Below are 26712 nucleotides of genomic sequence, written 5' to 3' on the forward strand. Positions count from 1 at the left end.
AATCAAAATTCTACTTTAGAAATTCAGACGGGGGAAAAAGAACAGAGACTGGGCTTTCACGAGTGAGGCAGCTACTCGAAACCATAGCTGATGCTAGAGAACAGTTTAGACTGGAAGGGAGGGGTGAACAGTTCAGAACAGCAGGAGGCCAAGGCCTCTCACCACTTTAGCTTGGCAACAAACTGTCCCTTGGTCTCCAGGATAGCACGGTACTGAGTATGTTTCTCTGGATAGAATACATGGTCCAGAAAGAATACCATCAAATGTGGGATCCACGGTACAGAGTCAGTCCATCCTGGGGTCTGACACGATGACCTTTACTAGTAAAGAAACACGACGACCTTGATAAGCCAGCACAGCCCAAGCTAGGACTCCTGACCCCCTTGTGTCCGTAACACTTTGTCCCTAGCCCCTTCACATCTGCAGCTATCAGAACACTCCGTCAATCTGTCAGAAGCGAGAAGTGCTAAGGTTGTGGGTGGCCACCCATTAAGGGGCAGAAAATCGATTTGGGGGAAACTTAGCAAACAAAACGTCCAACTGCATCCTGTGTTAACTGTTAACCCTACTTAATGGTATTCTCTGAAACTTTCACTTCTACAAGAACACAGCCGAGCACCGAGTAAAATCCCATAATGTGGGTCTCAGTGTGGAATCCACAATGTCACAAAGCCCATTTTTAAACACTTTTATTTGTACTTCAAAATTTAAGCCCAAGACAGAACTTCACAGGAAATCCACCCTGATGAAACGTTCTTCCGAGGCTGAACACCTGCGTCCCCTCAGTTTCCTCGAACAGAACGTGTACACGTTGACCGCCTTCCGTCCACCACCGCCGCATTCTTGCCAATGAGCGAATTATACCCACATCAGCTAAAAGGTTGCATCCTGGATATTCTTAGCTATGCCCTGATTTGACCAACTGCCAAATATTTTCCGGGATAAAGCCACTCATAGTCTTTGGCTGCTTTTTGGAGACGAAGTCCAAACAACTCTGAAGTCGCTCTCCTTTGGCGGGGGGCAGGGGGGGAATTGCTTCCCAGGCATTAGTAACTGGCACGGAACTTGGCATCACTGGGGAGAGAACCTGCAAGACCAAAGGAGAATCATTCGATAGAACGGCCAACCAGGTGACTCAAAACTGAAAGCTACATTTAAAGACCCTAACTTAAAGAAAAGGCAATGGCAGCAGCAGTCGTTCTAGCCAAGCACTAGGCCCACACTGTTGAAGGCACCGTCGGTGCAGGCCGGTGCGGTTCCCAGGGGACTCGACACTGCAGCGTGCCCTGGGGAGCTGATGCTCAAAGGGAACAGTGTCTGGCAACGGCCAGTCTGGAGACATTCACACCTGACCCTCTCCTGGAGGTAAAACTTTGCAAGTCAGACCTAAATGTCCATGCGAGTCCCGTGGAGCAGTCACACCCACTCAGCGGCAACCGTAACGCAAGAAGCGGGTTCCCCACTCGCTAACACATCCTTTTACTGGGTTTTACTTCCAGGCTGTAAGCTGCTGGGGCCGGTTTTCAGGCTTATTAAATCCCACCCCAAATCTAGCCTCCTTGGTGACTGAACAAATATGTGACCTTAAAGAGCCCACACATACCTCCCAATCTGAACAGAAAAAGGCACGAGCCCACTGCAAGCCTGGCATTTCAATGGGAACAGCGCCAGACACCGGCCCGGCCCAGCACCACTGTGCTGCTTGCTCGCTCACGTGCCGGCCAACCCGGCCCTCTGCCACCCGAGGCGGCTCTCGCCAGTCACGTCGCGCGGACACGACCACACGATCGGAGTGAACCCCGCGGAGAGCTCCCGGCTGCTGGAAACAAAGCACCCGGAAACCTGATAGCCCTGCCGGTGTCAGGACGGCCCTTCTCTCCTGAAGGTCAGGATGCGGTGCCGAGGGGGTCACGGTCCTCGTACGTTCACACCGCCACAGCTGGCAGACTTTCTACATTCCTGTCTGTTTCAATGAGTGCTTTCATTGCCTTGAAATGTGTGACAAGCACTCTTTCATACCCCGGTTAAGAACATGACCCCAAACTGGGCTACTTGCCCATTTCTGGCACCTCCTCTAGCCTGTACCGTCAGAACCATTAATCAAGGGGCCTAGAGCGTGACAAGGCAGCCGCACTGTCGGTTTTCAAGTTGCAGAGGGACAATGCGTGGGGTCTTGGCCGGGTAGACACAGTTCCCTCTGGAATCCATTCAGTTTGATCCCTGATAAAGCCTGAACTTTTTTTTTTAAGTTTTTTACTTATTTTTAAGAAAGAGAGAGTGCAAACGGGGAGGGGCAGAGAGACGGAGAATCTCGAGCACACTCCACACCGTCAGTGCAGAGCTCGACACAGGGCTTGAGCTCATGAACCAGGAGATCATGACCTGAACCCAAGTCGAGAGTCGGAGGCTTAACCGACCGAGCCATCCAGGCACCCCAAGCCTGAACCTTTAAAAGCACAGAGACAAACCCCAAAGCCTCAGAATAGATGGGTTTCCCCTCAGCCGAGGTTTTCAGACAGGGATAACTAACCATCATAGGCTTGCGGGGCTTCTTAGAAAAACAAAGACAGAAACACTACAAAGCAACAGGGGAAGAATCATTTCACTTACTTGAGGCGAAGCAGTCCCGTACTCACACACTGTGGACATCTAGCAAAGAAAACAGACCTGTGTTACAATCTCCCTGCCGCTCAGCACAATCCTAAGCCCAGGGCAGGAGCGGCAAAACCAAACATGCCAGCCGCGTCCGTTCAGAAGGTCTCTGCTTACACACACCAGAAAGCCTCTTCAGACACGTCGCCCCTGGCAGCTACTTCTGGAGGGTCCTTTTTCAGCCTCAGAAACCGAGGCTGGGACTGTACCTGGCGAGGAGAAATTGCAAGAGAAAAACCTGCTGAAGATACACACGGGTACTCGCAAGCAGCTCACTTTCAAATCGGACCTGAATTTTCCAGAGAGCCTACCTGGGAAACTGAGCTTCAGACATCCACATTCCACACAGAAAGGCCTTTCTTTGCCTTCAGACAGGGATAACTTTACATCATCACGGACTCAGCTCCCACCAGCCAGCCGGTTACAGCGCGGGCAGATTCCATTCTTCCCCTGCCAAATTCTGCTCTACGTCCCTCATGAAGTATTCTCAAACTTGTGTACTAACTTTCCTTCAAAGGTAAAAACTGTTGACACCTAGAGCCTAGATGTCCCCAGCATCCCAGATCTGACTCAGTGACACTTCCTGCCCGTTAGTTTTAATTTTTTTCTAATGTTTATTTTTGAAAGAGAGAGAGAGAGAGCACAAACGGGGTAGGGGCAGGGGGAGAGGGAGACACAGAATCCGAAGCAGGCTCCAAGGGCCTCAAACCCACGAGCCGGGAGATCATGACCTGTGCCTAAGCGGATACTCAACCAACTGAGCCCCCCAGGTGCCCCCCTGCCCTTTAAAAGACAGGTTCTACCTGAGCAAAAGTGCCTGAGAACGGAGTATGGGGTTTATCTGTCGGTAAAATGCTGCAGACAGTGCGGTTACTTCTTCCAGGCAGCCCGTTCAAGGCCAACTGTACGAAGGGGACCTGCTGCCAAGAGGCAACATGACACAAGGTCATTTCTCCTTCGCTCACCTATGCGTATGAAAGGATCCACAGCGCAAGATCAGTTTTTTAAGTAGAGGATTATAGATCTGCCCCAAGAGCTACTTAAAAATAGCCAGGGCTATAATCTTGCTGCAATAAAAATCCATGAGCTAAAAGTAGATCAGATTGTCTAATTTCTCCCATACAACTGTTCTTGAAACAGCCACACAATTCTTGGGCTCACTCCAGGGCCACGCACACCCGTGGCGGGAGGTGTACATTTAAACACTTTGTAGGTAGTTCGGAGGCATAGCCAGGTCTGGAAAGCAGTAACACTGTCTGACAAAGAGATAAAGCTCTGGTGGGGTTATCTCACAACAGCCTGAGACTAGAGCCTGCATCTTTCAAATTCATCTAATACAAGGTTTCATCAACCTCAGCTCTGAGGTTCTGGGGAGATAGTCTTTGTCGTGGGGGGTGGTCTTGGGCATTGCAGGATACTAAGCAGCATCCGTTAGATCCCATTAGCATCCTCCACCCCCCAGCAGAGAACCACTGGTCTAACCGCACCCCCCCCCCGCCACCCCGCCACCAACTGGTCTAATCGGACGTCAATAATTCTTCAATGAGACTGAAAAATGGTTTTAGCACCCCCACACAATTTGCCCTATTTTTATGGTTCTTTAAAAACAAAACAACAATAAATAACAGCTATGTAACTCTAAGCCTCAGTTTCTTTACTCAGTAGCAAAGGAGAAAGTAACTACTGCACATAAGACTTGTTAGAAATCGTTTGGTGGGAGACTGTTTGGGAAGGAGCCTAGCAGGGTTCCACACCACTTCCCTTACCCAGGCAGTAACAATCCTGGGAGGCTCGCATCCCTGAAATCTAACAGATGGGACACTAAAGGGACCCTAACTTATGCAATTCTGGCAAAGAGCTAAAAAGACTTATTTCCATTAATAGAAATCTCATCACAAAAACCCTTACACTCAATGGTTTTCAGCGGGGCGCCTGGGTGGCTCAGTCGGTTAAGCATCCGACTTTGGCTGAGATCATGAGCTCCCGGTTTGTGAGTTCCAGCCCCTAGCCACGTGTTGGGCTCTGCGCCGACAGCTCTGAGCCCGCTTCAGATTCTGTCTCCCTCTCTCTCTGTCCCTCCCCTGCTCATGCTCTCAAATTAAATGAACGTTAAAAAAAAAAAAAAAAAACCCAGGGGCGCCTGGGTGGCTCAGTCGGTTAAGCAGCCAGCTTCGGCTCAGGTCATGATCTCACGGTCCGTGAGTTCGAGCCCCGCGTCAGGCTCTGTGCTGACCGCTCAGAGCCTGGAGCCTGTTTCGGATTCTGTGTCTCCCTCTCTCTCTGACCCTCCCCCGTTCATGCTCTGTCTCTGTCTCAAAAATAAATAAACGTGAGAAAAAAAAAACAAAAAACAAAAAAACACCAAACCTGGGGTGCCTGGGTGGCTCAGTCAGTTAACCACCAGACTTCGGCTCAGCTCATGGTCTCATGCACGGTTCATGGGTTCGAGCCCTATGGCAGGCTCTGTGCTGACCGCTGGAGGCCTGGAGCCTGCCTCAGATTCTGTGTCTCCCTCTCCCCCTTCCCACGCTCTCTCTCAAAATTAAACACACATTAAAAAAATAAATAAACCCCAGAACTTTAAATCATCTATAAGAGAAACACGGACAACCTATTTCATCCTAACAGAAGCAACATTAAGACGTTCTCAAGATTGGTTATTTCAAAAGCTGAGCCTCAAGGCATCAGAACTCTTCAGAAAAGATGTCCTTTCACACAAGGATAACTTTGAATCACGCACAAATATTTCTAAATCCCTCCCCGCACCGCAACCAACACCCATTTCCTGAGTCTCTCTCCCACCCCAGTATGCAGCAACCATTTTGGTCCCAAACAGTGACACCTAGTGGCCCCAAATTACACTGGCACAGACCCTACTCATTTCCGGATTCTGGGTCCATTTTTCTCACCCTACCTGGATTTATGCGTCAACGTGTTCATGAAATTAAACTTAAAATCAGAATACGGGGTGAGACGGCAGAACGTGACAGGCCTGCGCATCATCTGGACTTTCTCACTTCTGGTGACCACCCATGTCCTGCCGGCACCCATTCTTACCCGTTTCAGGGCTCCATCCGTCACTTTTAAACTTCACCCTGCAGGTCTGCTGCTCGCGGTCTCCGCAGACGCCAAAGAAAAGCCTGCGGGGAAGGGAAAAGTGAGCATGGACGGTTCGTTGTAAACTCATGACTTTCCCAAATCTGCAATCCCACTTGTAACTGTAGGATGGAATAAAAACTACGGAATGGGGCCGTTCACAAGACCCTCCAGGAGGAAGTACTCGGGTGCCCTCTCCCGGGGCGGCCCTGGGAGACCCGCAGGGCCGGCACGCGGTGGCTGTGCGGCTCACCGGGCTGAGCAGGCTGGAAGAACCTCCCTGAAAAATAAAGCCTCCAAAAAAGGGCTTGAGCTCTCTCCCACCAACCATTAACACTCGAACCATTCAGAAAGCGTTCTTTCACCCAGCATCTCAACTAACCCCAACCACGGTAGACGCGACGCCGGTTTATCGTGGCCTCTGAAGAAAGGGGGGGGGCGGGCAAGTGAACCAGCGTCGGGTCAAGGAAGACCCCATTTCCCCACCACCGCAGCCTTACCAGCACCAAACACCCGAGACTGCTCGTCCCGTTCGGGCCAGACAGACGCCGCCATGACTCGCAGCCACGCGGCCTGTTTCGAAGAGAAGGCGGAACTGCGCCTGCGCGCAAATCTTCGCGGCAGTCTCGGCAGAGCTCTCGCGATGCTGGGAAAAGGCTCATGGGAAATGTAGTCCAAACAACCGTCGCTGGGGGCGGCCGCAACCTCAGCGAGAGCCTGGAGCTGCGGTGGCCGCCACCAGGGACAGTAGAGAGCCTGGGGTGGGAGGCCTGATCTTTGAAGAAAACGAAGATGGACGGTTGTTTCAGTTACAGCCATTTATCTCGTGTCCACGGATTGTCCCTGGCCAAGACTGGGTTGGCTTACAAAGTGGGGGGCGGGGCGGGGGGGGGGCTCACGAGGGAAATGGATAAGGAAACCGAGGCCCGGCCGGATTTCGTTCTTAATTGCCCTGCGGAGTTCACCTGGGGCGGGGAGGGGGTCATCTGGGTGATGGGTTGCGTTAGAGAAGGGGGTGCTGATTCCCGGGGACTGTGGGGGCGTCGGGCGCAGCAGCAGGTGAAGCTGGGGCGGGGGCGGGGAGGCTCCGGCGGCAGGGGGCGCCAACGAGCAGCTATCCGACTGACCCTCCGCGGCTCTCGCCGTGTGGCTTTAATTCCGACGGGGGAGCAAATAAATTATGAAAACTGGGAATGGTGTAGCACCCACCGCCCCTTCTGACCGCTGTTTTTCAGGCAACACTCTGGCTCCGTGTTTGAAGTAGCAATCGGGAGAAACAACTAGAGTCAGGGCCACAACTTACACCTGTTTGGAAATTAAGTTTGCAAGCCCGGGAAGCCTCTTCTGCATTAGCCTGTCCCCATTGTCTTCGACCCTTTTAGCAAGGTTCTCAGGGGCATTTAGTCTGGGTTATATTTTTCTGTATATGGCCCAATGTCGCAGGCGCTTATCTTCATGTTACCACATTTGTTTATGTTTGCCTCCCTTAATTTTGATTGTAAGTTCTTCAAGGCAGGAGACGTCGCTTTTAATTATTTTTTTTTCTTTTTTCATTTCCTCACAGGGCCTCATTGGTATTCGGCTGCCTCTGCCGGCAGTAAGCACTCAACAAATAACAGTTGACTCACTTCGCGGTAACTTCTGTCATGTGAAATTGACTCTTAAGGGTCTCTGTCTTGCCCTTAAAGGCACTGTTTTGTGTATTACCAAAAGGAAGCGTGGGTTCCCTCCCTGTAAACTAAGTTCCTTTCATTTCAGACTTGGAGAGGGAATTTGGAGGGTAGAAGTTACGAGAAGCTGCTTGTCTGTCGGCAAGCAACCTGCTGCAGGCAAAACATAGTACTAGCGAACACTTCATAGCACCTACTATGTGCCATTCACGACTTTTGGACCCTATGTGTGTCGGTTGCTTTAATCTGCACCACCGCCCTGTGAAGCGTGCTGTCACTACCCCCGTTTTCCAGAGGAGGGAATGCAAGCATTGAGAGACGAGGTAACTTTCCCAAATTCACACAACTAGTCATTGCTGGAGTCAGGGTTTGATCTCAGCCCTGCAGAATTCATGCTTTTAGCACTAAGTTTTACTGAACTGCATACATCTATAAATCAGTCATATTACGGGGCTTTTGGGTGTGGGGGGAGGGGAGCAAAGAGGGGTTTTGTGTGTTTGTAGGGGTGGTTAGGGATGGAATCGGCAGGCGGGGCGGGGGGGCACCTGTTCCATGGTTTTGAGCCACTTTAGGGCAGGAAGGGTGAGGATGGCAGGCTGCAGGGGTGGATGGGTACAAGACTGTGAGGCTCTGGGCTCTGGCAGGGGCATCTTGAGTCCCAGACTAGTTGCCACCTACTGTGTGGTGAGGGGCCCCTGTGCCATGGTCCACGGTGTAACTTTGACACCGACAAGGCACTTAATGGAAGAGCAGCAGGCTCACAGCGGGTGGGCTGGCACGGGCGGCTGGGCAGTGGCCAAGAGGACAGAGCAAAACGCAGTGAGCGGGCTGGTGCCGGAGCACATGTCGGGCACGCTGCCCGGGCAGTCCAGAAATCAGTGGGAAAGACAACAAAGGATGCATCAGATTTCTGAACTAGCAGGCAGGGGTTCAGAGCTGTCGAGACCAAAGTGGTAGTGTTGTGATTTCTTCTGCGCTCATTGCTGGTGAGGTCTGGGACGTTAGAGTTTTTAACGTACGGTGGAATTATTATGTAGCTGTCAGTCAAGGCTAGTGTGGCTCTGTATTTACTGACGTGGAAAGAGTCACACAGTCTAGCCGTAAGTGACAGAAGTAGATCACAAGCTGAACAGAGCCAAAGTGCTGGTCCAGGACCTTGGCTCTGAGCACCGGGGTGAAATGCAGTCAGCTGTCCTGCTGTGTTCAGGTGGTTAGCTTGCGGAGTCCCATCCACTGATAGGATTTAAAACATGGTGTCTGAAACCCACATGAATAGGAAACAGAGTCTTTGGAATATTGAGGTTAATTTCTTAACCTGGAAAGGAAACCTTTACCGTCATCAGCCAGAACAGAAGGTGGGTAGGTTTATCCCAAGCAGTGGACTGCTTACACCGTGAACAGTGGCACCACGACTTATAGGAAGTTCGTCTGTGCAGCAGCACCGTTCATTGCCAGCCCACAGCTGTTGTTTCTACATCTTACAAACGGAACAGAGCTACTGGACGAGTTTGTGCTCCAGTGGCGGGAAGCTCCTCCCCAGCCCTAAGGGTGAGTCTCGATTAGTCTGCACCAGACCCTTGCGGTAACTCTATTCCTTCTGCCAGGAATTCAGAAATGGGTTTGTGATGCAATTCTGCCAAGTTGGGGAAAGTTTTCTTGTTTTTAAAAACAGCAGCCTGGGGCGCCTGGGTGGCGCAGTCGGTTAAGCGTCCGACTTCAGCCAGGTCACGATCTCGCGGTCCGTGAGTTCGAGCCCCGTGTCAGGCTCTGGGCTGATGGCTCGGAGCCTGGAGCCTGTTTCCGATTCTGTGTTTCCCTCTCTCTCTGCCCCTCCCCCGTTCATGCTCTGTCTCTCTCTGTCCCAAAAAAAATAAATAAAAAACGTTGAAAAAAAAAAAATTTAAAAACAGCAGCCTCTCTTCTGGCTTTGGGACACCGCGAAGATGTGATGCTTGAGGCTGTGGCAGCCATCTTGCATCTGTGAGGCTTGCTGCAAAGCAAGAGGCCAAAATCTGACCCGGCAGAGTGGAAACCAAAAACGTAGAGTCTGTGATGATGAACTGCCGAAATCCCAGTCCTGAAGCCCCCCACCTTCAGACCTTTTGTTCTGATTCAGAGTCACATATTTTTACATTTTACTGAGTTTCTGAATGCGAGAGGCATCTTACAAACAATGGCATGTTAGTTTCAGTGACACGCAGAATGTGAGATTTAAAAAAAAAAAAAATCTCCTTACTGTTTCGGCCATCTTCAGTTTGGTGTTCTGTTAGAGTCAAAACCATCCTAAATTATCTGATCGACCTGTCCCAAATCTTTTTTTTTTTTTTTTTTTTTTTTAATTATAACTCTCCGAAAGAACGAGTCAGGGCAAAATAAAAGGAGAGGCACCTGGATGGCTCAGTCAGGTAAGCGTGTGACTTCAGCTCAGGTCATGATCTCACAGTTCACGAGTTTGAGCCTTGCATCGGGCTCTGTGCTGACAGCTCAGAGCCTGGAGGCTGCTTCGGATTCTGTGTCTCCCTTTCTCTCTGCCCCTCCCCTGCTCAGGCTCTCTGTCTCTCAAAAATAAATAAAACGTTAAAAAGAAAAAAAACAATAAAGTGTACCCTATTTATGGAGAAGAGGCAACCTTGGCATTGCAGTGGGTTCTTTCCTGTGTTTGCCAACAGCAGGCATTTCACTTGCCTGCTTTGAAGAGCTGTTGCCTCTCATAAAATTATTGCTTAATGGGTTCTTAAAAAATAAGGGCGTATGTGAAGAATGTGTAATGTCCTGTTGACCTCTTCTGCTCTTTTCAGGACACGTCTCTCCATTCCCAGAAACCCTGCCTTCTCACGACTGCTGCCCAGCCTTTGCTTATACTGTTTGTTCCCTTTGCCTTGAAATTTCCTTCCCTTCATCCTCTTCTCTGCTGAGCAAATTCCAACTCCTATGTCAATACCCCCTCCGCAAAGTCTCACCTGAGAAGCTGCAACGGTCCCGAGCTCTTTCCTCGGTGTTCTGTCCCAGGCTGGTTTAGCACATGCACTGCACCCAGACAGGCTTGGAGTCGAGCCCCAGCCCTGCTGCTTCTAGCTGAGTATCCCTGGGCAAATGACCTCCCCCTCTGTCTCAGCCTCTTTTCTTTTTATTATTATTTTTTTTCATTTTTATTTTTTAATGTTTATTTTTGAGAGAGTGAGAGAGACAGAGTGCGAGCAGGGGAGGGGCAGAAAGAGAGGGAAACACAGAATCCGAAGCAGGCTCCAGGCTCTGAGCTGTCAGCACGGAGCCCGACGCGGGGCTCGAACTCACGGACCGTGAGATCGTGACCTGAGCCAAAGTCAGACGCTTCACCAACTGAGCCCCCCCAGGTGCCTCTCAGCCTCTTTTCTTATCTGGAATTTTAGAACAGTACATGCAAAACGCTTCCACGGGCCTGGCACAAGGGAGCACTTTAAATAAACAGAACTCTTGTGGCGCCTGAGTGGCTCAGTCAGTTAAGCGTCCAATTTTTGACGGTTCGTGAGATCGAGCCCCGCATCGCGTTCTGTAGTGATGGCTTCGAGCCTGCTTGGGATTCTTTCTCCCTCTCTGCCCCTCCCCTGCTTGCTCACGCGCGCGCTCTCTCTCAAAATAAATAAAAATAAACTTGAAAAAGAAAGAACTCTTGTTATTTGAGCATACTTCTTATGATGCTCACTGTCTCGTGATTATTTGTTTCCACCAGCCTGTGAGCCAGACAAGGATCAGGTCTTCATTGATTTTTTTTTTTTTAACTCTTTAAGTCATCTTTATTGAGGTGTAATTTACATACAACCAAACGCATCCATTTAAAATGTACGATTCGATAGTCTAGTAAGTGATACACCCGCGTAACCGCCACCCCGGTGACCATTTAGAACCCTGTCATCGCCCTGAAGAGCACCTCCGGGTTTTATTTCAGTCTCCAGATCCAGCCCTGGCCCCAGGCAACCACTGATCTGCTTTCTGTCGCTGCAGATTAGTTCTGCCTGTTCTAGAATCTCCTATAAACGGATTCATACAGGAGCGTGTTCTTTTGTGCCTGGCTCCTCGCGGTGCCCTGGGTTGTGGCCCACAGAGTGGTCCGTCACCTTTTCATTGCTGACCAGAATTCCATACAGCCCTCGTTTATTCATTCACCGGTTGATGGATATTCGGGTTGTTTCCACTTTGGAGCCGTTATTAATAACACTGCTGTGAACACCTCTGTAGGAACCTTGGTGTGGCCCTGTGTTTTCATTCCTCTTGGAGAACTTGCTAGGAAACAGCCAAACTGGTTTCCCAGCAGTGTCTTCCAGGGTAACAGCTGCTCCGTACCTTCTTCTTAACGCATTCATGTGAGCGTGAACTAGTATCTCACTGTGGTTTTCATTTGCATGTTTTTTAATTTGCATTTAATTTCCTTGATGACTCACACTACTGTGTATCTTTTTTTAATGTGTTTATTGGCCGTATGGATACCTTCTTGTGAAGTGTCTATCAAAACCCTCCCCCTTTCCCTGGGCTGTCTTCTTATTGAATTGTAAAACTTCTTTGTATATTTTGGATGCAGGTCCTTTCTCAGATTTTTGCCTGGCAAATAGTGTCTTTCCAAGAATTCGATCAAGTCCAATCTTTCCGTGTTTCTGTGACGGCTAACGCTTTCTGTATTCTCTCCAAAGGGCTTTTTTTTTTTCCTCCATCGGATCACCTTCCCCGTGTCTGTTTGGGGATCCCACCGACGTGTGCATATCCTTAGGAACGCCACGCTCTCTTGAGCTCTGATCTCGTCTCCTCACCCGGACAAGACCACTGCGGTCTTGGTTTCCCCTCCCCCTGCCACAGGCGGGGAACAGGCAGATGCTGAGACAGTCCTGGGGTCACCAGCCTGTGTGCTGCCTGTTGTCAAGCGTCTGTTTCTTCTGCTTGGCCCAATTTCCTGATTGTCTGTGGCAGGAATTCTTCATTTCTGCATCCACAGTGCCTGGCACACAGGCGCTCCATAAACGTTTGCCGAGTGGGCGGATCACTGCCAGCATCTCCAAAGACAGTCCATTATAGTCTCTTTTGATCGGGAGAGTCTGGAGGGCCCCCAGAGGTCAAGCGGTCCATCGCCTTCATTTTACCAGACGGTTCTTTCTCTGAGGGTGGTCATCAGTCCTTTACATCCTGGCACCAGCCCACTTGGGTTCGACTCAGCACATGCCTGGTAAATGGGGAGACTGAGGTCCGGAGAAGGAAAGGTCATGTGACCAGGCAGTGGCTGAGCGGGCGCGACTGGGCTCCCTCGGCCAGGATCTTTCTGTCGTCCTCACTGGCAGGTCGGGCACTGTCCCCCTTCATCGCTGGCACCTACCACAAGGTGTGTATGTTGCAGGCTCCCGGTACGTGCTTGTTAAATAGATGGCCAAGGAACACGTTAAATAATATCTTTTAATGCATCGTTCAGCCGGCTTCTGCATATGGCAATAAACACGTGTGGGCGCGCACATGCGCTCACACAGACCCACGCCTGGCCATTCCTATCCAGGTTCAGAGGTCATAGTCGGTCAGTAAATCTTTTTTGTTTTCATTTTCTCAGCCACCCTCTAATCTTAAACCCCACTAGGGGGCATATGTACCGCACAGAGAGGGTCTGCAGTCCTTAGGTACAAGGACTTGTTTCCAGCTTAAGTCCCCGGGGGATCCCACTCCACGACGCCTCCTCCCTGAAGCCCCACACCCTCCCCCTGTAAAAACAAACAAGGCCTTCCTTCTCAGCCTCCTCCCTCTCCGGCTGGGCCGCTGCCACCTTCCTCTCCCACCCCCAGGGCTCTGCCCCCGCCCCACCCCCAGGGGTTGAAGGCAACAACAGAGCTTGAGTGATGACCTCAAATGTCTGTCATCCCTGTGATCGGCCACGGCTTCCTCCCTGCAGGGGGTGACAGATCCCCCAGGATCTAGCCTTTGGGTGGGGGGTGGGGTGGGGTGGGGCAGAGCCTGGTTCAGCCTCGAATGATGCATCAGGAGTAGCCCTGGTAATCCCATCCCCCCCTCCCCGTCCACCTGCAATGGCATCCCTGGGGTGGGGCCACAGCTACCATTCCCGGTGCCCTGGTTGTCCTCAAGCCCAGACTCAGTCCTCCGCGCCCCAACACCTTCACGGGCTTTGGCATCACATTGCCCGGGCAGGTGTCCTGGCTTCACTACTAGCTGTGAGTGACCTTGAGCAAGCTCTGTGAACTTCACTTTCCTTATTGGGTGAATGATAAAACGGTTCCTGCCTCATCAATGAGACAATGCATGTAAATAAAGCACCTGGTACACTGCCTAGCACATAATAAGTGTTTGAGACACATTAACGTTATTGATAATATTATTAGGATCATTATATTACCGTAAACCTTGGCCATTTTCCTTCTTTTCGGGCTCGCAAAGAAGCATTACTTCCCACTGTCGCAAGGCCTTGGGCTTCTGCCTAACAGTGAGGTCCTATAGAGGGTCCCTGGGAACCGCCAGGACCCTGCTCTCGTGCCTGGTGCCTGCCTCAGATCGGGAGCCACGCCCACCTAGTCTTGGGCCAGGGCCCCTTGGGCGCCCTGGCCCAGGACCACCCTGCCCGCATCCACACAACCACACGTTTGGGATGGGCGAGGTACTCCCCATGGTCACGTCCGCACCCTAAGGTGACACAGGACAGCGGCGGCTGCTATGTCTGCTTCCCTTGCCCCCCCCCCCCCCCCCCCCCCCCCACCTCATTAGCTCTCTGGTCATGTTCCAGTCTCCGGGAGAGACTGGCAACTACCCTGAGTCTCAGCCACAGAAGCAGCAGACAGCAGCACCTTCCTGCTCCCAGCTGCTGCCCTCGGCCACCCTGCAGCTCAGAGCCGTCTTTTCCCTGTCACTCAGGCTCCAACCAGCAGAGAGATTAGCATACAGACAGAGGACAGAGAGGCATCAGGGCAATCACCTCCTGTCTTCTCTGGGAACAGAGATGCATTCGGAAAGTGGAACCAGTTGGAGGGGAGGTGTCCAGGCCAGGACTCCCACTGGAGGCTGGGACGGGGTTCTAGGCCCCCAGAGACAACAGTGATGCTCCCTCGTACGGCCTGACTGGGTGCCGGGAGCTGGGTCTTACCAGGTGCCCCTGTGCTGTGCTCTTTTTCAAATATATGTATATTTTTTTCAAATATATGTATATTTTAATGTTTATGTGTTTTTGAGAGAGAGAGAGAGACAGAGCATGGGTGGGGGAGGGGCAGAGAGGGAGACAGAGAATCCGAAGCAGGCTCCAGGCTCCGAGCCGTCCGCACAGAGCCCGACGTGGGGCTCGAACCCACGGACCGGACCGTGAGATCATGACCTGAGCCAAAGTCGGCCGCTCAACCGACTCAGCCACTCAGGCACCCCTCCTCTGACTTTTTCAGAATTACCCATCACCCCACTGCTGTGATTGCAGAGAGACGGGCAGGAAGGGCCACGGAGTGAGGAAGGCGGCGAAGGACTAGCTATTCGGAACCTACTGTGGTTGCGACCTTGCCTGTTCAGTAGGCGACAGGTCACAAACGCTGTCACCCCGGCTCAGATACATTGAACGCCGACTGTGTGTGCTAAGCACTCTCTCCACGTTATCTAATTTAACCCTTACAACAGTAGCTTCCCTGTTACCTTCCTCATATGAGAAACCCCAGGCGGGGCTGTTCAGGAACCCACCCAAGGCCACAGAGGCGGGAAGTGATGGGGGGAGGCGAGATTCAAACCCGGCTCTCTGACTCCAGCCTCCCCGCTCTTAGATCCTGCATTGTTATTTCATGGTGGCCAGCGCCCTGGACCAGGGGTGCCTCGGCTCTGTCTCTCTGGTCGCCCTTAATCCCCTCCTTCCTATTATGGTCAGTCTACCGAGCCCCCCCCCCCCCCAAGTGCTTCCCTGTCCCCATTCCCAAGCAGCAGCTCTTTGCAAGGAAACGGGATGGGGAGAAGGACTCGGCCTTTTGGGGACATCTCGGGTCCACCCCTGCAGCGGGAGGGAGATAGTGGGCTGAGAAAGGAGCGCCTCAGGCCCGGGCAGCCTTCTGTAGAGACGCTCTCGGCTGAGGGTGGCAACTTCCTGCAGCAGGAACGCAAATGTGCTGGTTGTGCACAGCGCCCAGGGGTGGGAGAGGCCCCGGGAATAAGAGGCGAGCGTGGGCTGGGTGTGTGGGGAAGGTGTAAACACAATCTGCTCCCACCAGAGCCAGCCTGCTCCGTACGGGAGAGCACCCCCCCCCCCCGAACCAGCCCACACAGCGCCCCAGCTGCCAGGGTTCCCCGGCAGCCGCCGAGGCCGGGCGAGAACACATTCCCCACCCCCGGCACCCCTTTCCCTGGCTTTCCCTCCCCTCTCCTGGAACAGAAGCCTGCAGGGGCCTCCATCCCCTGAGCAGGTTCCTAGAAGAGTGCTGCGAAGGGGTGTCGCTCCGTGGATGTGTGTCTGGGCCGCGAGCCAGCCCCTGTCCAGCCAGGGTGACCTTGGCCTGACAATTCCTCAGACTAGTGGAAGGAGACAGGGCAACTTGAAAGTGGCAGGGAGCAGAGGCAAGGCTGCAGTGACAGGAACGTGGCGAGCGAGCAGAGCACAGGACGAGCTCAAAGGTAGGATCGGGGAGCGCAGGCTGGGTCCCCGGAGCAGTGCCCCCCCCCCCCGCCCCCGCCACCGTGGCCCTCAGCCTGACAGTCCTGTCACCGGGGAAGGTGAGGCCTCGCGGGAGAAAGACAGGCTGACAGGAGCTGAGACAGGTGGTCACGAACTCCTGGGCCCGTGTCAGGTGGGCGGTGGGGCTCTGTCTCGTTCCAGCACAGAGCTCCTTTCCCTGGTGTGACCCTTCCCCTGACTCCGCCCTGCCCTACTTCTAGAGGCTTCCACTGCCAGGTTCCCCGCCTTACCAGCGGCCCCTCCCCCCTGGTTTCAGCGTGGGTCCCCTCTGTCTGCATCATCTCCCCTCTCCTTCCCTCAGAGGTGGAGTCAGGGCCACAGAGGGACGGCTGTCTAGAGAATTCCCCAGCTGCTGCCTCCAGAAGGCAGGGCCTGGGGCCGGCCAGGCTGAGACTTCCCTGGTGGGCAGTGGGGGCTGGATGGGAGGGGGAGGGGGCACGTGTGGGCGGGCGCAGGGGTGGGGGGGTGGCTTTGGAAGATGAATGGCTTCCAGACAGTCAGGAGCAGTTGCCTGCGGGGTCTGCGCCTGGATCTCAGGGAGCAGAAGCGGAAATTTGCTTTTATCTCTGCTCTGGATCGGGCAGGACTGCGAAGAGAGAAATGAGAAGAGCATCTAGGGGCAAAGGAGGCCGCCGGCACTGAGCAGTCAGCAGACTGAACACAAACAAGGGTCACGCTCTCCCCCCTTCCCACTTGCCACTGGCCCTTTGGAACACGCGCACGCGTGCACACACGCGCATAGAAACCCACACTCGGGGGACAAGCTGAGGGATGCCTGCTCGCAGCTGCAGGCAGACATGTCACAGATCCAACTGGCATTTCTTCCTGATAATCTCAGCCGAGCAGCAGCGAGTGACAGGGGGTGAGCTCTAGGGACCGGGGAGAGGCAAGTGCCACAGGGAAGTGAGCGCCCCCGCGGCAAACTGAGATCACACGGCCTGGGACCACAAGCTTTGGGGGGAATGTCCGAGAACCCCTTCTCTCCCAGAGTGGCTGCCTGGGCCCTGGGGGGTAAGAGCGTGGGCTTAAAGCCTCCATCTGAGGCTGTGGGAGGGGGGTGTCCCCCAGTTGGGTGTCCCCCCCCCACCTGGCTAGATGACCCTGGACAAATTCATTCACCTGGGTTTCCTCGTTGCCAAAATGTGGATAATAACATGCCCGGTCTCCTCAGGTCATTGCAAGGATTAAATTCGTGAACGTGGGGCACCTGGGTGGCTCGGTGGTTAAGCGGCCGACTTCAGCTCGGGTCATGATCTTGTGGTTCACGGGTTCAAGCCCCGTGTCGGGCTCCGTGCTGACAGCCCGGAGCCTGGAGCCTGCTTTGGATTCTGTGTCTCCTTCTCTCTTTGCCCCTCCCCCGCTCATACTCTGTCTCTCTCTCTCCCTCTCAAAAATAAACGTTAAAATTTTTTTTTTTTTAATTCGTGAGTGAGAAACCCTTCCATAGTGAACATGAGCCATCAGCAACCCCTCGGTTCCGGGGCTCCTCATTCCCGACCTGTGCCTCCCCGAGCCTGGGCTGCTGGGGTTGCCCCAGAGTTGACCCAGCAGACCCCACCAAGTCCCTCTCCGGACCTCAGAGGAAGGGAGCCCATCCCAGAGCAATAAACGTCTCTGCCCCTCCTGCCTGCCCCAGCCAGGCCTTGCCTCGGGAGCCCCACGACCAGGGCCTGGGGCGAAGAGAGGATAGGCAGGTCCAGGGGCAGAAAGGGAGGGGTCTACATTCTCCATTGCTGCTTTTTCCCATTCTCCTTCTTGCTGCTGCTGCTGCTTCCAAAGCACCCTTTGTGGGGAAGGGGGCAAACCAGGACTTGAACTGAAACAGAAGACCAGGCCAGATGAGCACTTCCTCCCATGCCAAGGCAAGAGCTTGTGTCAATGCAGAATGGATATTCCAGAACACCACCTCTCCCTTACAAGTCCTCTGGCACTACCCTCAGGCCCCCAGCATGACCACCACCTCATCCCCAAGCCTAGAAAATGCTGTCAGGATCACACGTCATCCCCCGAAAACTAACCCTTGCCCCGTGGCCTGGACCACAACGGGCTCAAGGTAGGAGTGGATGGGAGCCCAGCCCCCTTATTCTCAACCTCCGTCGATGACCACAGAGCTGAAGGTGGCCTGCTCTGCTCCCACACGGCCAGGCCTTGCAGAATCTTCCTTCCTTGTCCCCAGCCCAGCCTTCTACCCTCCAGGGCTCACAGCCCTGCCCTACCTGCCTCTGCCAGCTGATCGCAGTCCCCGGGGCCGAGCTCTGCCTGAAGAGATGAGGACTTACTTCAGAGGCTCTTTCTCCCTAAACAGAAAAGCACAGTAGTCAGAAGATTGAAGGGGATGGCCTTCCCGTGTTTCTGGACTTCCTCTTCCTCCCAGCCCATGCCTAGCGATTCACCCCACTACCAAGGGGGTAGGAGTGGCCAGGAAAGCAGCTGGAATTGGAGAGCAGAAATTTCAACCCATGTGCCGCCCAGGCCAGACCTTCAGAGCAGCCACTATAAGCAGGAGGGGTTAGATGTTGGGCCGATTTTTCCAATGAACTGAGTCCTGAGGAGTTAACAGGCAACTACTCCCTCCGGCCAGACCAGACTGGGCCAGGCCGGGCCAGATGGTCCAGATTCGGCTCTGTTTCTCCTGACAGGGGGTCCAGGCCCATTTGCCGCAAGGGACATAGACCTGCCTGAATTCAGGGACCTGTCAATCCCCATCAGCCCCAAATCAGATGGATGACCTTGAGCGAGCAATTTACACGCCACGTCCCTCAGTTTCCTCCACATTAACGGAGAGATAGAAACACCTGTCTTGGGGCGCCTGGGTGGCTCAGTAGGTTAAGTATCCAAATCTTGATTTTGGCTCAGGTCATGATCTCACGATTCGTGGTTCAAGTCCCGCTTCGGGCTCTGCGCTGACAGCGCGGACCTGACCTGCTTGGGATTCTCTCTCTCTCCCTCTCTTTCTGCCCCTCCCCAGCTTGTGTGTGCGCTCTCTCTCTCTCTCTCAAAATAAATTAATAAATTAATGAAAGGAAGGAAGAAAAGAAAGAAAGAAAGAAAAGAAAGAAAGGAAGGACTTGTCTTGCCATCCCTCTGGGACTGTTGAAATTTCCAAGCAAGTTAATACACGAGAGACCTCTGGGGAAGAAAAAAAGCACCAATCAAGTGTCACGTAACAAGAGAACAGCCAGCATTTATTAAGCAGCCGTGCCAAGTGCTTTACGATTATCTTAATTTCAACCTCACAAACCCCTTCACACACCATTCTCTTACTAATCCCAGTTTATACGCCAATAAAAAGATCACGTAACTTTCCCGGAGTCCCTCAGTCAGCAAGAGTGGAGTCAGGACTTGAACTCTGTGCACCTGCAGACCCAAACTCAACAGGGAGGACCAGTCACGTGAGAGCCTCCTCTGAGTGAGGCCCGGTGTCCGTCATTTTGCAGCCGTCCTCCCGTTTCACCGGTACGAGTACTTGGGCACTATTGTGACCATCTCAGCTAGCCTAGATGTCAAGGAAGGGCATCACAGGAATGCCTGCTTCCGGTACGTGCCCAGAGCTTTCCCAGTGGGCCTGCTGACATTCAGAGCCTGGGGGAGTCCCAGCACCAAGGAGGAATTAGGGGCCACACACGGAGAGAGACTCATATTCTCATGGCTCGCCAGTCCCTGCACGTCTAAGGGGTGCTGCAGGCAGGTCCCCGGAAAGAGACACGGGGGGCGCGTCAGCAGGCAGGCATGCTGACCGGCACAGCCACCTGAGTCCTGTGGGGAGACTCCTTCCTGCCAAGGGCCCTGGAGCCCAAGCACATCATGCTCTTTGTTTCACTAGGGGTGAGAGGCGGCTGGTCGACCTTTTGCAAGAAAGAATGTCACTTCACACAGGACTCCCACACTAGCCGGAGGTCCCCAGGCACAAGAACATGCAAAACAGTATGTTCTTAATAAAGATTTGTTGCTTTTTCAGTGTTGTTGGTTTGTTTTTTTGTTTTCTTATTTTTTGATGGGCGTAGGAGCCCCGTCATCAAAGGACACTGGTCACCCAGGGAAGGAAAAACCCAGAAGTTCCCAAAACTTCACCCCTTGTAAAGGCCACATGGTTTCAGCCGAGGGAAGAGTTAACTTTCTGGCCACTGGAGACAGCGTCCTGCCCGCAGGGGCTGCCCAGCCAATGGCACTCAGTGCCGATGATGTCATGCTCTTCCTGCGCCTTCTATTGGGGACTGGACAGCGAATCCCGCTAGAGGTTCAGGCAGAGGAGTCGCTGAGGCTGAGCGGGGGCAGCAGGAGAGGGGGAAGGGAAAGCGAGCAAAGCAACGCAGGGCTGCCTCTGCCCCATCCCTGTCTCCAGTCCCCCTGCGCCTGCCGCTAGGAGGGACCCTGGGGACCAGCCCACACTCGGACAAACAGGCAGAGCAGCTGTGGTCCAGAGGAGAGGCTGGGGGCTCCCAAGGCCAACTGGAGAAAACAGACGTTGAGTCTGCCCACCAGGCACACAGGGAACAGGGTGGCTGGGGCGAGGGGCCAGCATACAGCGTGCGCGGGCACACACTCGTGGTCCTCCCCAGGCTCGGACAGGGGCAGGGAGAGCGGTAGCTTCTTTAGACGCACCCTCCCTCCTCCACCCCACATTCTCTGCTGCCTTACCTGCCTGAGGACTGGAGGTCTGTGTCCACGTTGCTGCCCACGACCGCCCCATGGAGTCCGCTGGGCTCTCTGTGGGTGGGAGAAACAGGCGGGAAGGGCTGTGGGCAGTGCCCAGACCCAGACCCCCTCTCCCACGGGACCCAGCCACGCTGGGCTGTGGCACTGGGGGCTTCGGCCAGAGTCTCTGAAGGGCCGCAAACTCCCCCGCTGCTCTGAGGGGAAGCCCCTCAGGGATTCCCGGCAAATCCCCCCCCCCCCAGCCTCCCTGGAGGTCCAGGCAGCCTCTGCCCGCCTTTGGCTGGGCTCTCGCCGCACCCAGTGGATTCTCCCCACCACCACCCGAGCCCATGGCCCAGTCGGTCTCTCACGGTTGGACCCGGTTGGCGAACCGGCGGCGCCAGAGCATGGCCAAGGTGCTGAGCAGGAAGAGGGTGGTGCACATGGCTCAGCCGCCCCATCCCCTCCCAGACGGGGTCTGCAGAAGAAGGCCGAAACGGCCCCGCCAGCTCCCACAAGCACTGCTGGGTCTGTCCCGAGGTTCCTGCTGGTGATGGATTAGGAGGCTCAAGCTGATTAGTGGGGTCAGCGGACCCGACCTTGTGCAGACTGATTAACCTCGCTGGGCCCAGGCTGTCCCCGACCGTGGCAGGGTAAATTCACCTGTCTGTTCGGGATGTGGATGGGATGTAGATGTGACTAGGGCCTGGGTCTGGCCCTCAAGGGGCTTCTCGTCTAGACACATGCACCAGCAGGCGAGGTAAATGACCACAGTAGAGTGACTTAGGTGAATGAAGGCAACTGCAGGGGGTTGTAAGTGGCAGGGAAGAGGAGCCGGGGGCATCTGAATTTGCAGGTGCTCAAGGAAGGTTGGGCCCCCAGACGGAAGACTGCCAGCGCTGGAGACCTGAAAGCACAAAGCATATTCCAGCAACCGGAAGTTGACGGGCAGTGGAACCATGATGTCGCGCGGAGGCTTCGGGAGGGGAGGAAGGGAGGAGAATGTTGGATGATGAAGCCAGGAAGACAAGGGAGGCCAGAGAGTGAAGAAGGGCCGGCTACGTGACTCGGTTGTCCCCTCTGGGCAATCCTCTCCAGATGTCACTGATGACATACCCTCTTCCGTAAAGACCGAGTTCACGTGGGCACTCCTGAGATAGGTAGTCGCATCCGGTTAAAAATTATATACCATAGTTCTGCGCAAACACACTCCTGCCCCGTAAACACAGATAAAACTTGTAAAGGATGAGATAAAACCAAACAGAAAGATGATTTCTCCTCCTTCCTTTCCACGTCCCAGTGGAAACTCCTGGGCAGCCACTTGGAAGGGCATGGCACTGCTCTGGGTGTCCGATCAGAGGGGTTCAGTGAGGTGGCCCAGTGCGGTGTGCTCAGTATTGGCCCAGGCAGCATGTGGAGCAGACATGCTCTGAACATCCCCCCTCCTCCATCCCTCACCAAGTCCTCCAGAAGAAGGCACTAGATCTTCCTTCCCTCAACTGAGATGGAGGCAGTGTCAGGGGGTCTCCTGCCCAGGATGCCAGGGAGGGACCTCAACCCTGAGCTCCAGGGAGGGCCCAAACTGGGGCTGCACGTGGGCTCTCTACTTCCAAACGTGATTTTTTTTTCTTTTCTTTTTTTTTAGTTTTTAATGTTTATTTTTGAGAGAAAGAGAAACAGACAGACAGACAGTGAGAGAGCTGGGAAGGGGCAGAGAGAGAGAGAGGGAGACACAGAATCCGAAGCAGGCTCCAGGCTCTGAGCTGTCTGCACAGAGCCCGACGCGGGGCTGGAACTCACGAACAGCGAGATCATGACCTGAGCCAAAGTCAGCCACCCAGGTGCCCCCAAGATTTTTTTTAACACATTTTTTAAATGCTTATTTATTTTTAAGAGACAGAGAGAGAGAGAGACAGAGTGCAAGTGAGGGAGGGGCGAGAAACAGGGAGACACAGAATCTGAAGCAGGCTCCAGGCTCCGAGCCGTCAGCACAGAGCCCGACGCGGGGCTCGAACCCATGGAATGAGAGATCACGACCTGAGCTGAAGTCGGCCGCTCAACCGACTGAGCCACCCCGGTGCCCCATGATTTTTAAGATACATTACCCAAAGCCACGGTCTTCTGATACTTGCCCTGGGACACAAAGTCTTGAGAAGGGCAGAGTCTCCAGGCGCTAGGGGAACCAGGCATCAGGCTTGGTCTGGGAGTCAGAGGGGGGACCTGGCTGTCCCAGGTCCAACAGTTGCCTGCAGGGTGGGGACCCTTTGGCTATCTGAGGCCCAGCCCCCACCTCTGGTCCAGTGGCGCTCACACCTCTCTGAGCAGGGCCGGCAGGACAAGAATTTGTCCACTCCACTCCCAGAACCCCTTCCTAATCGGAGCCTTGGTAGCTGAGATGTCTCCAGCGGCCTGGGCCTCCCCAAGATTTCTTGACACCTTTCTCCCAGGACCTCTTTGCCCGGCCGGCTGCCTCTTCTTCGGACTTTCCTCCATCAGGGCCTGAATTCTGGGCAGCACGTGTTGTTTTTTGTTGTTTTTTGTTGTTTTTTGTGTGTGTGTGTGTGTGTGTGTGTGTGTGTGTGTTTTGCCTGCCCGTGTCATTAATAAGCCACCCAGGGACTTTTTTCCGACGCCTTGGACGCCTTGTGCACGTACCGAGGGGGAGGGTGTGCTGGCCGGAAGGAAAGGGGGCCGCAGGCCTCTGGCGCTGAAGTTGGACAGCCGGCCCCCATCCCCGCGGCGGTGGATTCCAATAAGGGATTGGAGCAGGGAGGCGACCCCAGTCCTAAACCCTCCAGGCCTGGGGGGTCCGCAGCTCTGGGGGTGGCGCCGACGCCCCCAGCGGCTGGCTCGGGGGAGGCCGGGAGTGAGCGTGGGCTCAGCTGGGATCCCGGCGCCGCCGGAGGGGCTGCGTCCGCCCCCTCGGGCGGGAGGGCGGGCGGCCACGCCGCAAATGCCTGGGAGTGTTTGACTTTGAGTCAGTTCCTCGCCGCGTGAAGGGTGCACACACGCACACGGCCCGACACCGCCCGCAGCGTGAGCGGGGACACCGTGCCCACCCCCGCACCCCCCCCCCGCCCACCCCCGTCGACCCGCCCCCCGCACCAGCCTGGGGAGCACTCCTGTGCGGCCCGCGCAGCCCGGCGCCGCGTGACCGCCCCCTCCCCCCGAGGCCCCCCAGCGCTCCCACCACACCTACGCCCCAGCCCCGCCCGGCGGTCAAGGTCCGCGGTGGCCCGGCGGGCGCCAGCCGCGTCGCCCCCACCCCGCCCAGCCTTCACCTTGCCGGAATTGGCTCACCGACGCGGGGTTGGGGGTTTGGAGCGGCTTTATTTTTTTTAACATTTTTCCAGCAGACCACATCCCCGCCCCCCGCTCGCGGTCCCCCGCCCCCCGCACATATACCCTGCACACACACACACACACACACACACACACACACACACACCCGGCGCGCACAGACAGACACGCTCCCTCCCTCCGGCGCGCTCTACCCCTCGCTCGCCAGCCCGCCCGCCGCGCACGCAGCCGGCCCCGGCTCCCCGCGCCCGGCGCCCCGCGCCCCGCCGCCGCCGAGCGAAGCCGGGCTGGGCTTGGAGCTGCTCATGGAGAAAGTGCCGGGCGAGATGGAGATTGAGCGCAGGGAGCGGAGCGAGGAGCTGTCCGAGGCGGAGAGGAAGGCGGTGCAGGCTACGTGGGCCCGGCTCTATGCCAACTGCGAGGACGTGGGGGTGGCCATCCTGGTGAGGTAGGTGTCACTCCGGCCCCGGCCGAGCCCGAGTCCGGGGGAGGGCGGGCGGCAGCGGCTCCAGGCAGGGGCGGGTTCGGCCCCGGGTCCGAGCTCCTGAGCTCCTCCGGCGCCACCTCTCCGGCTGAAATTGGGGCCGGGCCTGCCCGGGTGCAGGCAGTGTGGGGCTTCCCTGGGGTGGGCGAAGCCCTGGCCGAGCCCGTCCTGGCTCTGGGCGAGGGGCTGGGAACTAAGAGGCAGACACAGAAGGAGGACGCCTCTGTCCCCCTTCTCTCCCGGGGCCTCAGAACTCCTGGCCGTGCCTTCCTCACCAGCGACCCCAGCCACCCAACCCAGCTGTCACAGGCACACGTTTCACCCACCCTGCGTCCGGGGCTCCCCATTTTAGAGGCAGGAACACTGAGGCTCAGCCTAGAAGGCGGGCAAAGAGGAGCAGACCCCTCTCCCCAGCGCAGCCCCTTTCCGTGTTCAAAACCTCCTGGAAGGACAGAGCCAAGGGCCAGAGAATAGAGGTCAGAAGGAGTAGGTCACAGGGGGGTCCAGTTTTCCCAGCCGGCCCCTTCCTGCCCCTAGGGGCTGGGAGGGCAGCGAGCTCCCAGGTGAGGCACAGGTGAGTGGAGAAGCAAGCAGTCCCTAGGGTACCGTCCCTGCTGAGCTCGGTGGAGGGAAAGGAAGAAGCTTCAGGAGTCAAGGCTCCACCCTGAAACCACCCCTTGGGGAGGAAAGGCCATGTGTCTTGGGCTCAGAGGTTATCCAGGTACCACATGCCCCTGAAGTCTCACTTATTTACACATCTACAGGCCCCGTAGACACATACCGTTCCTCTATAGTTAATGTCCCCAACCCCCACAAGCTAGTGACTGACTCTAGCTGCAGATTGATGCTCTCTTCCCACACGCGCTGGTCCCCGGGGCGGGGGGGTGGGGGGGGGGCAGACCCGCAACTCACCCTCAACCCCCCTGTCAGCAGCAGAGGGAAGCTGCCGGATCTCCAGCAGAGTAGGGCAGTCTTACTATTTGGAGATAGGGTGAACCCTTGCTTGTGAAAAGGAGAGTGGAAATGCATGCCTGTCTCCCAGTCCTGGCCCGGCTTTGGCTCCTGTGCCTCCCCGACTCTCTCTCCCTTCTGCTTCCCCCAGGCCTGGGACCTGCCCAGCTCCATATTGATATGCCCTGATTCCAACTTGGAACCAGATTTTGGAGAAAAAAGAGCAAGAAGCACTCTTGAGTGGCCTCTTCTTTGGGGGAGGATTCTAGAGGAAGGGATATGGATATGTGGGCAGCTCCGAGGCCCAGAAACACAGGGGGGGATGGCGGGGAGACCAAGAGGGGGTTTCAGATCCCGAAGCCATCAGACATTCTCAGGCGCCGACCTGCACGTGCGAGCACCCACACAAGCACACTGTGGGTCGTGGAGTCACAGATGTGCCAGACTGCATCCCTGGAGGGTGGCTCTTAGCCATGTATGCTGGCACACGCCAGCCCACCAGGCCTCAGGATGCACCCGGTGAGCACACGGGTCACCCGGAAGAAAGGAGGTGGAGTCCACGGGACCCTGGAGATTTTCTGTCCAGATACCTTGCCCTTTGCCAGGGAGGACGTGGAGGGGACGTGTCCAAGATCCAGCTCCTGGGGTACCGCCCAACTTCCCCAGGAATGGGGGGGGGGGGATGCAGAAGAGGGAACTGACCACTAAGGCCAGGGCTGTTTCTGGAGAGGCTGATGTCTTGGCAAGATTTCCTTTCTCTCTGTGCCCCTGCAGTTCCCCATTCCCGACTCTTAGGGAGGCTGGGTTTGGGCTGGGGGAGGGGGGCATTTACCAATGGACTCAGTGCTCAGTGAGAGGCCCACAATTAATCTGAGAAGGCCCGAGATAGCAGTTAGGTCTCGTCTGCTGGTCAGCCCAGGCCACACTTCACCTGACCCCACCTCTGTGCTGACTGGAGCCCAGCTCCTCCCTGCCAGCCTCCCTCCTCCAAGCCTCACCAGCCTTCCTCTCCTGGGTCTTTTCCTGCTCTCTGGCACATGACCTGCCAGTTGGGGGAGGGCTGGGTTAAAGGGGCTATAAGGGATAAGCTTCTCAGGTGTCCCAAAGGCCCCTCCCCAGTTTGTCACGCCCCCCTCCCCAACTTTACTCACGTCCACAGGGACAGGCCCCAGTGAGAGCCTGAGAAACTGGTCTGACCCATCCCTCTCAGGTCCTCCCTCCCCACTGGGCTAAGGCCAGCCGCACCCCCACGCCCTCCCCCCTCCCCCTGC

At 55.3% G+C, this 26712-nt stretch overlaps 2 protein-coding genes and 2 long non-coding RNA genes across 7 annotated transcripts in view; 2 read left to right on the forward strand and 2 right to left on the reverse strand.

Annotated features, from left to right (window-relative positions):
* Positions 1 to 673: 673 nt before the first annotated feature.
* Positions 674 to 6355, reverse strand: LOC125926326 (uncharacterized). Of its 2 annotated transcripts, none has more exons than XR_007459078.1 (5): positions 6249 to 6355; positions 5710 to 5792; positions 2776 to 2861; positions 2611 to 2649; positions 674 to 1087 (listed from the first exon to the last, which is right to left on the reverse strand). It is a non-coding gene; the product is annotated as an uncharacterized LOC125926326 (long non-coding RNA). The 2 variants fall into 2 exon arrangements; XR_007459079.1 differs by having other exon boundaries at positions 2770 to 2861.
* Positions 6356 to 15794: 9439 nt separating this feature from the next.
* LOC125926328 (uncharacterized) lies at positions 15795 to 17331 on the forward strand. The gene is made up of 3 exons (XR_007459080.1): positions 15795 to 16010; positions 16656 to 16933; positions 17243 to 17331. It is a non-coding gene; the product is annotated as an uncharacterized LOC125926328 (long non-coding RNA).
* Positions 17332 to 17473: 142 nt separating this feature from the next.
* On the reverse strand, positions 17474 to 21204 carry PRCD (photoreceptor disc component). Of its 2 annotated transcripts, XR_007459077.1 has the most exons (4): positions 21078 to 21204; positions 20710 to 20778; positions 18288 to 18368; positions 17474 to 17887 (listed from the first exon to the last, which is right to left on the reverse strand). XR_007459077.1 is itself a non-coding variant. In XM_049635642.1 (3 exons), exons 1-3 carry the CDS (start codon positions 21149 to 21151, stop codon positions 18347 to 18349), a joined length of 165 nt encoding a protein of 54 aa, XP_049491599.1. In that variant the 5' UTR covers positions 21152 to 21204; the 3' UTR covers positions 17474 to 18346. The 2 variants fall into 2 exon arrangements, 1 of the variants encoding a protein (XP_049491599.1); XM_049635642.1 differs by having other exon boundaries at positions 17474 to 18368.
* Positions 21205 to 23862: 2658 nt separating this feature from the next.
* CYGB (cytoglobin) overlaps positions 23863 to 26712 on the forward strand; it is a 13868-nt gene continuing 11018 nt past the window's right edge. For both annotated transcript variants that reach the window (XM_049635644.1, XM_049635643.1), the window contains exon 1: positions 23863 to 24454. In XM_049635644.1, the coding sequence (XP_049491601.1) occupies positions 24312 to 24454 (143 nt within the window). In that variant the 5' untranslated portion in view covers positions 23863 to 24311. The remainder of the gene's footprint in view (positions 24455 to 26712) is intronic.

The sequence above is a fragment of the Panthera uncia genome, chromosome E1 (assembly GCF_023721935.1).
Source record: "Panthera uncia isolate 11264 chromosome E1, Puncia_PCG_1.0, whole genome shotgun sequence".
NCBI lineage: Eukaryota > Metazoa > Chordata > Mammalia > Carnivora > Felidae > Panthera > Panthera uncia.